Source organism: Nicotiana tabacum, chromosome 23, assembly GCF_000715075.1.
Source record: "Nicotiana tabacum cultivar K326 chromosome 23, ASM71507v2, whole genome shotgun sequence".
Lineage (NCBI taxonomy): Eukaryota > Viridiplantae > Streptophyta > Magnoliopsida > Solanales > Solanaceae > Nicotiana > Nicotiana tabacum.
In genome coordinates this window covers 88,431,393-88,443,629 of record NC_134102.1, presented here as the reverse complement: position 1 = coordinate 88,443,629, position 12,237 = coordinate 88,431,393, and the positions used below count along the sequence as shown (strand labels likewise).

General features: G+C 40.5%; 1 protein-coding gene across 1 annotated transcript; it reads right to left on the bottom strand.

The window, feature by feature from the left end:
* Window positions 1-8,940: 8,940 nt before the first annotated feature.
* LOC142177259 (uncharacterized) lies at window positions 8,941-9,287 on the bottom strand. The gene is made up of 2 exons (XM_075245731.1): window positions 9,119-9,287; window positions 8,941-9,077 (listed from the first exon to the last, which is right to left on the bottom strand). Exons 1-2 carry the CDS (start codon window positions 9,285-9,287, stop codon window positions 8,941-8,943), a joined length of 306 nt encoding a protein of 101 aa, XP_075101832.1.
* Between the last annotated feature and the right edge of the window lie 2,950 nt (window positions 9,288-12,237).

Here is a 12,237-nt window from a genome sequence, read left to right as displayed (position 1 = left end):
AGATTATGTGAATTTTATTGCAAGTGGGGTGACACCACTAGAATTGATACCTGACAATAGAAGAAGATTCTTACATGATGTAAGGCTCTACATGTGGGATGAGCCATTCTTATATAGGCAGTGCGCAGATCAGTTGGTGAGAAGGTGTGTTCCTGAGGAAGAGATGAACGCTATACTGCATGACTGCCATGCTTTGCCATATGGAGGTCATCACGGCGGGGATAGAACCGCCCAAAAAGTGCTACAATCAGGTTTCTATTGGCCAAAATTGTTTAAGGATGCACATGCCTTTGTTAAAAATTGTGATAGATGCCAAAGAACAGGAACTATCACGAGGAAACACGAGATGCCCTTGCAAAATATTCTGGCAGTAGAGCTTTTTGATGTTTGGGGGATTGATTTCATGGGACCATTCCCATATTCTAATGGGCACAGGTACATCTTGGTGGCGGTCGACTATGTTTCTAAGTGGGTGGAGGCCATTGCTCTTCCTACTAATGACGCAAAGGTAGTGGTAAGCTTTGTAAAGAAGCACATCTTCACACGTTTTGGGACTCCAAGAGTGTTGATAAGCGACGGGGGAACTCACTTTTGTAACAAATTACTGAACAATATTCTTGCAAAATATGGAGTTAAGCACAAGGTTTCCACTGCCTATCATCCCCAAACGAGTGGTCAAGTAGAAGTTTCCAACAGAGAGGTAAAGCAAATTTTGGAAAAAACAGTAAGTGGGAATAGAAAGGACTGGGCCGGGAAGCTAGATGACGCATTATGGGCGTATCGCACTGCATACAAGACCCCCATAGGTACTTCTCCGTACAGGTTGGTTTATGGGAAGGCATGCCATTTGCCCGTCGAGCTTGAACACAAAGCATATTGGGCGATTAAAAAGCTAAATATGGAGATGGACTTGGCCGGTGAGAAGAGATTGCTACAACTCAACGAGCTTGATGAGTTTCGATTGCATGCGTATGAAAATGCCAAATTGTATAAAGAAAAGACCAAAAGGTGGCATGATAAGCACATCCAACATCGTGAGTTTGAGCCAGGTCAAGAAGTTCTCTTGTTTAATTCAAGGCTAAAGCTTTTTCCAGGAAAGCTTAAATCTCGATGGTCGGGTCCGTTTGAAGTGGTTAGTGTGAAACCTCATGGTGCGGTAGAATTGCGTGATACAGGTTCCAATGCGACATTCTTGGTAAATGGCCAGAGAGTAAAACACTATTGGGGTGGTGACATTGCACGTCACAAGACCTCGATGGATTTAGGGGAGGCATGAAGAACGTGTTGCGTCGTGCCGCGACGTTAAATCAGGCGCTTCTTGGGAGGCCACCCAAGTTAGTTAGTTCATTGTTTTGTAGGAATTAGATCTTGTATGTATATAAAGAAAAATGAAAGCAGAGGGGATGCGTCGCATCTTCCTCAGCATGAAAACATTGATGGACTAATTTCTCAAGGCAGTGAAGTATGCCCATCGCGTCCACAGCAGCGTCCAAAAAAATAATTCAGAGAAGTCACTTAGGACGCGTCGCGTCCAAAAAAAAGGGATCCAGATATGGGAAAATGAGGCGGATGCGTCGCATCCCCCTCAGCATGAAAAAATAAAAAATAAAAATTGACGGACCAATTGCTCAAGGCAGTGAAGTCTGTCTATCGCGTCTGTGTCGCGTCCAACCAATTTTTGGAGAAAGCAGAGGGGATGCTTCGCGTCCAAGATGGCACACATAGGTAAGTGCTATATTTTAACACATCTTAGGCCAAAAACAAAATTCAAACATAAGAGCAAACACGACACCCTAACATAAAAAGCCCGTCTTCCTCGTTCTTTCTTTAATCCCAATTGCGACGCATCCAAACGCGACAGGTACGCATCATCTTCTTCGTTCTTTCTTTTTCTTCTCTCCTAATTCTCCTCTCTTCCCTCTCTCAATGGTAGCAACAAGTTAGGTTTTGCCAATTTCAAATATCACACATGTGATTAAGTTAGGGCTGTCGTTCTTGTTAGTTGTAATGGTTGCGAGATGATAAACTATAATTCCCTTCATCTCGTTAATTTTGGGAGGGTAGTCGCATTACCCAACTGATAGAATGAACTAGGCACAACTGTTGCATATCACATGTTCGATGAATTGACCGTGAGGTAAATTTGGGCACCGGTGAAGTCTGAGTAACCGAGAAACATTGGTATATGCTTGTGTATAAGTGTGAGGTTGTTTGTGTTGATTATGTACAGCAATGTTTTGAGCCTATGATATATTTTCTAAATGAATTGAACATCCGGCACATGCTAGACATCTTGAATTATAAAGTGTTACTCGATTTACATTGTGTGAGCGCTATGCGTAATGATATGTCGTGAGAATAAGTGTGGGGTCGAGTGAGGTTCTATGTGCAATTGAACATGATTTGTGAGCGTCGCTCGGATAAAACTCATGTTGGGCATAATGATATCTATATAGCCATGAGCTATAGTTTCATGAAGTATTGAATGGCATGACTCTGCGAATAATTGGAAGTGTAAGCTGTTGCAACTGTTTTAAGAGCTGAACTTCACTGTTTTATACACTAATTGTTGATTTCTTTGCATTGCAGGTAATTAGGTTCGTAAAATGGCAGCAACGAGTAAACCGTCCAAGCAACAAGACAAAGATAATAACAAGCAACCGCCCAAAAAGCCTACCGGAAAGGCAGCAGGTGCCCCAAATCCACAGAAAAAAAGGAAGCGGATGGAGAAGGAAAAGGAACTGCAGTCTAGGCAGTTAAGTACTGATTCAGAGCAAGAAGAAGAGGAACCATTAGTCAGGAGGACAGTGAAGAAGGGTATAACAAAAACATCATTAAATCCACCAAGCAAAGGGATAGAGATAAGAGAGCCTGTGACATACCAGAGAAAAGCCTCCAAAAAGAGTGATCCGACTGATAAGGGAAAGGAGAAGATTACTGCAGAATCTGAATCCGAATCCGATTCGGATAATGACCTTCTACATGTCGACATGAGTGATGAAGATGAGGGTGAACCCATAGACCGAGTTGCTTGGGAGAAGAACTTTGTTAATAAGAAGGCATTCCGAGCCTATAATAAGATACTGGGTTCAAAGAAGTACATTCCAGAAAAGCCGATCAACATCGGAACACTTAAGAAAAAGTACCTAGAGTTTCTGAAATCAATTCGCGAGGTGCAACAATGGGGACCCATCTTGAAGGGTCACGGCAAAGCCAACCTCACTATTGTTAGAGAGCTTTACGCCAATTGGCATCACGCCAGGGGCAACATTGTGAGAGTAAGAGGGGTAGATATTAATGTGTCAGCTGAAGCTCTGAATAATTTCTTAGGGGTGCCACACATACTAACAGATAGGTTTGACTCCATATGCAAAACACCAGATTATGCACACATTAAGTCTGTCCTATGCCCTACCAGGAAGGATGCAGATTGGAAGCATGGGAGTATGGAGTACCATTCTATAGCCAAGGAATTCATGAGTGCGTTAGCATGTGTGGCTCTAAATTTCATATGCAACCGCCTGATGCCATGCCAACACAAAACTGATGTCCCTCGTCACCGCGCACTAGTATTGTATGCTTTATTGGAGGGGATACCGCTCAACTTAGGAGCCATCATGCATGATCAAATGCAGCACACCAGGATGAATTACAAGTGGAGGCTGTTCTTTGCAAATACCATATCGGCTTTCTTGACAGAGATAGGAGTACTATGGGACAAGGAGAATGACGACATTGAGGCTAAAGCTCCAGGACCATACGATGTCACTCATGTTCTAGAGCCGAACAAGGAAAGGTCTTCTAAGCTCACCATTCAACAGTTATTTGAGCAGATGCAAGAAGATATGCAAGAGAACCGGACTGAGTTGATAGCGACTCGTGTCGAGTTGAGTGCCACCAGGGATGAGTTGAGTCAGACTCGTGCAGATCTAAGATGAGTCTAGACTGAGCAGGCAACGATGATGAGGGAGATATCATTACTCCTTAGAGCTCTGGTTCAACGTGCAGATATAGATATCTCACAGCTGATTGCATCGTCCACTGCCGGACCATCCACTCCTGTTCCTCCTATAGTCCCTGAGGCTCCACACACCAGGCCTACTGAGGTTGATGTACCACCTGCTGCAGAATCAGCTCCAGTTGGTGATGATAGGACAATGACAGCTCTCCCTATGCGTGAGGATGATGTTGCAAGGCCGGAGGGGGTCTTGATGAATGCCATGGATGCCGATGCTCTTCCACAGACTGCGGATGAGCCTTCCACCTTGACTTGAGGGAGTTTCTTCTCACCCTACTTCACCTTATTTGTGTGCATTGGGGACAACGCACAGTTCTAAGTGTGGGGTGGAGGTTATTCATATTTTTTTGTGTGGATGAATGTACTAAACTGTTCCAATTTGATTGTTGGGGGCTTTAAGGATTAATGGCATGTAATAGTAGTAAATTCATCTATATGGAGTAACTTTCAGAGTTGATTCTTGAAATTAGTTTAGTATTGGGTTGTTTAAAAAAAAAAAATAAATAATTTTTTTTTTAGAGTAGTAGCCTTGAGTGATTAGTAAAATTTTTGTGTAGGTAGTAATAATCCCCTGTGGTTTTTTTTTGTGCATCGGTTCTTTTCCATGGGATGCATTTTGAACCGGGTAGTAAAAAAAAAAAAAAAATTCCCTTTGAGAATAGATTAGAGTTTAGAAAATAAATAGAGAAAGAAATATGAGATTCATAGGGGTTCTTGACTTGTTTGATAGTAGCATGTTCAGGTTTTGGCATGTGTAATGCCTTTTCTATGTTTTAAAATTGATCATGAAGCCTTTATAAATTGGATAGCATGTTTTGTGGCACCTATTTCTCATTTTCTTGACTTGTGTTCACTTTGCGCTTGAATGTCTCGTGGCTCCGTGAATACTTGCATTGCTTGAGAGTCGGAATGTGATCGTCCGTAGTGAGTCATGTGCCATGTGTGGTGAGGTTTTTGTGTTGTCCATGTATTGTACTTGTGTCTAGAACTTGCCCGGTATGTGAGTTGAAGCGAAATTTTAGGTGATGCTCGGTTTGAAAAATGATTTTAGGCTTTCTTTGATCTTTTTGAGCTTATTGCTTATCATAAATAAAATTTATCCCTAGTTAACCATTTTGAGCCTATTGACTTTTATTTGGTACCCACATTACAAGCCTATACCCTTTTTATTCTTAATTGACATTGTTTTGATCCTTTTATCTCTTAAAGCACTTTAATTGTTAGATGAGCGCTAAAAGAAGTAAGAAGGGACTAAGTATGGGGTGACTTTTGAGTGGAACCAATGAAAGGAAGAAAGGTGCACTTGTTTTGTAAAATACTACACCACTAGCGAAAATTGAAAAAGAAAAAAAAAGAAGGAAAAATAGAAATGAATAAATTGTTGTCTTGTTCTTGCTAGTGGGTATGAACTAAAGTAGTGCTTAAAGAAAAAGGGACTGTTTTGGGGGTGATATTGTTTGTGAAATTGAAGTGGTGTTGAAGAAAATACACTTAAAGTAATTTTGTGATGTATTAAAGTGCTTAGAAGGGTGAGTCACTATTCCTTAAATATATCCTACCCGTCCCTTAACCCACATTACAACCATGAAAAAGTCCTAATTGATTTTAGATCAAGCGAGCTTACATTAGTAGAGATTTACATTAAGGGCAAGCCTATGGTACCAATTGCATGTGTGTGACTTTTTTGTGAGAGTGAGCGATTTTCTTTGATATATGTGAGTCATTAAAATATATTTGATCATGAGATTCGAATGTGTGGATTGAACTCGCTCTCTTGTTCTTGTTGTGAGGGCACATGATTTCACGAGGGATAGGTAACGTTATTAAACTTCACTATGATGTTGGGTGTTCAAGCCATGAGTGCATTGTGACATTGAGTCAGTTTTTGAGGTTAGGATTGTTGTGAGCATGTTGTCTTTGTTCGAATATGTTTAAAGAAGGGCATAAGTAAAGGGAAGTGTGTGTGATGCATAGTCTAGAGCCTAATTATTGCAAATAACCATGGTCATAGGTGCAGTGTGCTTTGAATGATAAGAGCTTAATTTTGTTTCGTCTACTATAGGATGGTTTGTTCGAGGATGAACAAAGGTTTAAGTGTGGGGGAGTGATGTTTGGCATATGTCGATATGTGTTGATGTTACTTTACCCATGTTTTAACCGCTTCTTGATGTTATTTGATCTTTAAAATGCCCAACATGGTTTAATTATTAGTTTTATGACTAATTGAGTTGTGTGTGGTGAATTAGGGTGTGTGGAGTGCAAAAATATGAAGAAAAGGTGCTCTAGGTAGAGGAAGAGAGATTGGATGCGTCGCATCCAATCTAGAAAAAAGATCAGATTTCGCGCACCCTTAGCAGTGAAGTCAGCCCATAGCATCCGCACCTGGGCAAAGCTGAGATGGAGGAACTAGGGGTGGATGTGTCACATCCACCCTCGCATGCAAAGCTGAGAAATAGAGGACAAGGTGGATGCGTCGCATCCACCTTCGCAGGCAAAACTGAAATGGAGGACGAGGTGGATGCGTCGCGTCCACCTTAGCATCAATCCCTGAAGCCGATTTGGACTAGGAATAGGAGAGCTTTGGCCCACGACTTTTGTACGCAATATATAAGCCAAAAATGCCTCCTTTAGGTTATCTAACATATTGGAGGAGAGGAAAAAGGCACAACAAAGTTCTAAAACCACAGAATTCATCTTGAGTTCCTATTCTCTCTTTCTTTTATTGATTCTTATGCACTCTTGTGAGTTTTTGAAGATTGCCTGAATATGAGTGGCTAGGAACCCTATTGTTCTAGGGTCATGGGTATACATGAATGTTGATGTTTGAAGTGTAAATTGACGAAATTGATTTTATCATATTGGGTTGCTTATTTAATTCTGTTTTCAATTATTTTGCTGAGTAGCTAACAGTGAAATACTATCTACGAATCTAGAGTTGAACTCGAAAGTGGGAATTCTAGATTGCATATAGAATTAAATAGAGCAAGTTCTTGAACCCGGACATCGGGGAACGGATTCGCAATTAGGATAGAAATATACCTAATTGTCTTGCTCGGTTGAAATACAGGAAGTGTAAATGCATTCTTGTTAATCTTAATTCCATAGACATATAGGCATTAAGTTAGCTTGAATAGGTGAGTAAGAACTCGACAGATTCTTATGAGTAATATCAATCCTGCCAATCAACAATCCAGATAAATCAATTAGTTATTTTAAGCTAAGAATGCAATATGATTGTTAGATAACCCGTGACCCTGGAATATTATCTCCTATTGATTGTTATTCGAAATCATTTAAAGTGTTGTGGTTGATCTCTAGTATTTCATTACTTGATAGTTTTTAGGTGGTAAATTAAAAAATTATATATTTTGTGAGAAATCGCTTGAATCGATAAGTTATTTGAGTTTGAGTTAGTCAAAAGTTAATCATAAGTCTTTGTGGGAACGATACTCTACTCACTACTATATTACTTGACGACCACGTATACTTGCGTGAGTGTGTTTGGTCACAACAACTTGTTATGAGGATTGTAAGGAATGTTTTCCCTTTGGAACCCAATCCCCTGCATGTTTCCCCCATTGTTGGTGTACATGGCAGTGATAGCATCAGAGGACCAGGTCCACTTGAGTGATTTTTCAAGGTCACTCTTCACTCTTCCTAGTTCTTCATGAAGTTGTTTGTTTTTCTCAAGCTCAGCACACAGACTGGACTTCACTAAATTTAACTCACTTTCAACCTTAATGTGTACCTCGCTTGCAACTTTCTTTCCCTTTTGAGAATTTTTAGGCCTACTCTCCATTTTAAGTTCCCCAATTGTTTCCTTCAAGTCCACTAGCACCACTAATAGGTCATCTCTCCCATGCTCAATGTTAGCAACCCTCTCAGTTAAGACTTCTTTTTCTTTTCTTACACACTCAGTGGTCTCTTTTAGGTCTACCACAAGGACCATTAGATCATCTCCTTCATTTTCTGTATTTACAATTTTTTCATCTAAGGCCTCTTTTTCTTTCTTCAGGTTCTCAATTGTTTCCTTTAAATCAACTACAATGACTACTAGGTCATCTCTGATCTGTTCTGCTTCTCCTAATTCCACAGCTAAAGCATCTTTATCATTTATAAGACTGTGATAAGCATCAATTAACACATTTGCCAAAGACATGAGTTTTTTAGGAGAATAAGACTTTAGATTTCTCTGAATATCCAGAAAATTTACCTCATCATCGTCGTCATCTTCATCATCATCATACTGAGCCATCAAGGCAAAGATTGAGTCATACTCATTTGCTTCACTTTCTACTACCATCATTGAACTATCACCATGATCATTTTCTTCTTCAGATTCGCTGGAGGAATCTCCCCATGCAGCAAGAGCTTGTTTCACAACATTGTCAGCGGTATTCTTTTTCTTGAAGCGTTTATTAGGAACCGGGTTCCTCTTGGCTGCTTTGTCTTTGTTATGCTTGAATTGATCCTTCTTTAGGAGGGGACAGTCCTTGATGAAGTGTCCTAGCTTGCCACACTTATGACAGAGGTCATAGTTGTTTGGCTTGCTAGAACTCTCCCTTTTTGGAATGCCTCCATTTCTGCGAACCATCTTCTGAAATTTTCTTGTCAAGTAAGCCATATCACTATCCTCACCACTTGAATCATTGTTGTCCATCTTGAGGACCATGTTCTTCTCTCTTTTGGGCTTTCTTCTTTCATTGTCCTTCTTTTTCTTCATTTCATATGTTCTCAGATTGCCAACGAGTTCATCGATGGTCAGCTTCTGCAAGTCCTTCGCCTTTTGTAATGGCGTTCACTTTGCTTTCCTAAGAACTGGGCAGCACGCTATGGATTTTCCTAACAAGCTTGTTTCTTGGAATAATTTCACCAAGAGAGTGGAGCTCATTAATGATAGAGGCGAAGCGAGTATGCATATCTTAGATGGATTCATCATCCTTCATCCTGAAAAGCTCGTATTCAGTTGTGAGCATGTCGATCTTGGATTGCTTGACCTGTGTTGTTCCTTCGTGAGCTATCTGGAGAGCTTCCCATATTTCCTTGGCTGGCTGGCTGGCTGACATGACGATATCGTATTGTATTTATCAGGACCAATACCACAGACAAGGATTTTCTTTGCACGAAAATTCTTCTCTATGGATTTTCGGTCGGCATCATTAAATTCTTTTCTTGTTTTGGGAATAGTTACAGCAGGGTCACCACTAGTTTTTGTGGGAACGAAGGGTCCATCACAGATGACGTCCCAGAGCTCGGAATCTTTAGCCATGATAAAATCGTGCATCCTTGTCTTCTACCATCCATAATACTGGCCATTGAACCTTGGTGGCATGTAGGTGGACTGACCTTCTTCAAAGTTTGGTGGAGCAGCCATGAGGATCCTTTCTAGGTGTTAGCCTGATAGAAAGAACCTCGCTCTGATACCAATTGATAGAATTTAAGGGTCCACCAAACTATATAGAGAACCAGGTTCTCTATTAGTTCCCACAGAACACACGCACACTGTAGTAGGTAAATGACAGGAGGAATTTTACGTGAAAAATTCCCAGCTCAACGGGATTAAAAACCCCGACCTACCCTCGTAGGATTTCAACTTCACTACTGAGCAACTTTCAGATTACAACCTATGTAACCTAGGGATTAACTCTTAATCCCTCACTAACTTGTAACACTCTATTACAAGCCACTTTGTAATAACTCTATTACAAAGACTTTACAACTCGACTAACTCTAGCCAAGACACAAACACAAGGGTTTATAATTTACAAAGGGTTTCCTATGCAATGCTTCTAAACAAGCTAAGTAGGAATTATAATTGAAGAACTATTACAAAGTTACAACTCAACTAAGGAAATACAATAACTTGATATGGGAAACTGGTCTGTAGTAGTGTTATTCTTTGTTCTTGAAGCACTTGAGAATCATTTTCTTGATGAATCACAGAGAGTGTGCTTGAGTAAATTCTTTAAGTGTTCAAAAAAATTATTTTACCTTCCTTGATGTTAATAATGCATTTGTGACATCACTAAGATGATGTAAGCAAGGTAGATAAAAGACACTCTCCATAAAGTTGACTGTTGCACTATTCCTGCACTGTAGCCTGTGTAGGCAGCAACTTTACAGCTGAGGCAGTTGACTTGTGTAGTTTCTTCGGGAAGCAGTAGCTATCTGTTCCCTTTATTGTTCCTTTGACTCTGAAGAGTTGAACCATATCCCAAGCTGGAACCTTTTGATCTTAAGGTCTTGAGAATGTGTAACAGATTCCTTATCTGGTTCTTGACAGTAAGTTTGTTAGATTATCAAAACATAACAGGGATATACATATAGCCTATCACATAGGGAATGACATGAGTGTTGGTGCCATTTAGAACACTATCAAGAAGCTGGATTATAAATCCAGGCCAATTAATCTGCCTCCAACTGTCTAAACATTCCATAAGGACCAAGTCCATGAAGTTTGCAATGTGCCTTCTTTCCTCCCTTGGCAGAATACATTTGTTGACAAATTTGAATAGCACTTTGTGGGGTGGCTTTATCTCACTCTTGTACACAGCCTTAGGCTCAACTTCCTCCTCATTGTCACTGAATATTTTGGTAATGGCAAGGGCAGTAGGAAGATTTTCTAGGCTTGACCACTTAAGCTTTGTATAGTCATTGTACCCCTCAGCAGGTACACCCAGAATTTCTCCCAACTCCTTCACATCGAAGGAGACTTGCACTCTTTTCACTATACTGGTAACCCTTCCATATTTCACCTCACCATTTGCCATAAACTCAACAATTTCATTCCTGGCCAACTTGCCATCCATCTTAAGGACCATGTCCTTCCAGCCTTGCAATTCCAACTTCTCCAAAAGAAACACCATTTCTTGCTCCTCCAAGTCCCTAAGGAATCTTCCATTCAAAATTGTCCTCTTGCCAAACTTGGCCATCTTGTCTTTCTCAATGTCAGAATCATCTTCTTCCTCTCCACTCCATTCTTCTTCCTCAATAATTTTCACTTGTTTTGACTTCACAGCAGACCTTGTTCTATTTGCCAAGGTGGATGGTTCAGCAGACTTTGACTTCGAAACAAACTTCTTAGTGGAAGTCTTGGCTTTGGGAGTTAGAACCTCCACTTCTTTAGTCTCATCTTCATCTCGAAGGACCGAGTCCATCTCATCAATGTCAATAGTCTCAACATGCTCATACATTTTCTTCTTTCCCTTAGCAACTGTTTTTCTTCTACTTTCGTCTAAGGCTTTCTGCAGTTCTGCCTCATTCTGCTTTAGCTAACTTCTTGTGGCTCTTCCTCTTGTGGGAGGAATTTCAATAGTAACAGAAGGGGCAACCTTCCTTTTCTTGGTTGCCCTAGCAGTGCCAGGGGTTTTAGCCTTTGAACTTCCTTTCTTATTTGGATTATAACTCTCAGTCACACTTTTCAGTAGGTCTGTGAGGTTTTCTGTTCAGATGAAACAGGTTCATCTCTATTTTTCCCAAGTTGAACCAGCCCTTCAGCAGCTTTGCCAGACCCACTTTCCCCTGTTTTCTTTACACTTTCCTCTACTCCAGCAGATTTTTCTCCCCAAACAACCATTGTACATGTGTCTTTGGTTAAACTAACATGAGTGGGTGAAGAATCAACCACTCTTTTACCCTTTCCCCTCACAACACTCCTAACTCCCTTGCTCTCTTTTTCTTTTTTCTTTTAATTTTTACCACCAACTTCTCCATACTCTGTAGTTTCAACACCTGCTATAGACCCTATCAGCACAAACCTATTCTCCAAATTTGTAGCAACTTCAGAAATTGTCTCAGGAGTAACTTTAGGGCCAGAAGATACCTGTTCAATTTCGGAAGAAACGGTTTCTTCCCCCTCAGTAGTAGATTTGAATGATTCATCAGATTTCTGAGGTTCTTCCTCCCTACTCGTTTTCAGTTGTTCATTAATTTTCTGAATTTGTTCTCCACCAGCAACAACCGTACAAGCCATCATTTTTACTCTTTTCTTAGAAGTTGGGGTGTTGGAAGGAGTGAAAATGGGTGTGGAAGTGGTTTCTTGTGGTGGTGATGAAGGTTTTTTAGGAGTGTTAACCATTTCTGTGCTTGGGTATGGAAGAGAAGAGAATTGGATTGTGTTTGAATAAAGAAAGAATATATAGAACCTTGAGCATTTTCTCCTCTCGGCAATGCAATGGTTGAGAGTAAAAAAGGGGTATCCGCATAGAAGGATTGCTGGT

Coding starts and splice junctions, on each gene's coding strand:
- LOC142177259 (XM_075245731.1), bottom strand. CDS start 9,287: ATGGCTAAAGATTCCGAGCTCTGGGACGTCATCTGTGATGGACCCTTC. Junction 9,078..9,118: donor AAAGAAAATCCTTGTCTGTG/GTATTGGTCCTG, acceptor TCGTCATGTCAG/CCAGCCAGCCAGCCAAGGAA.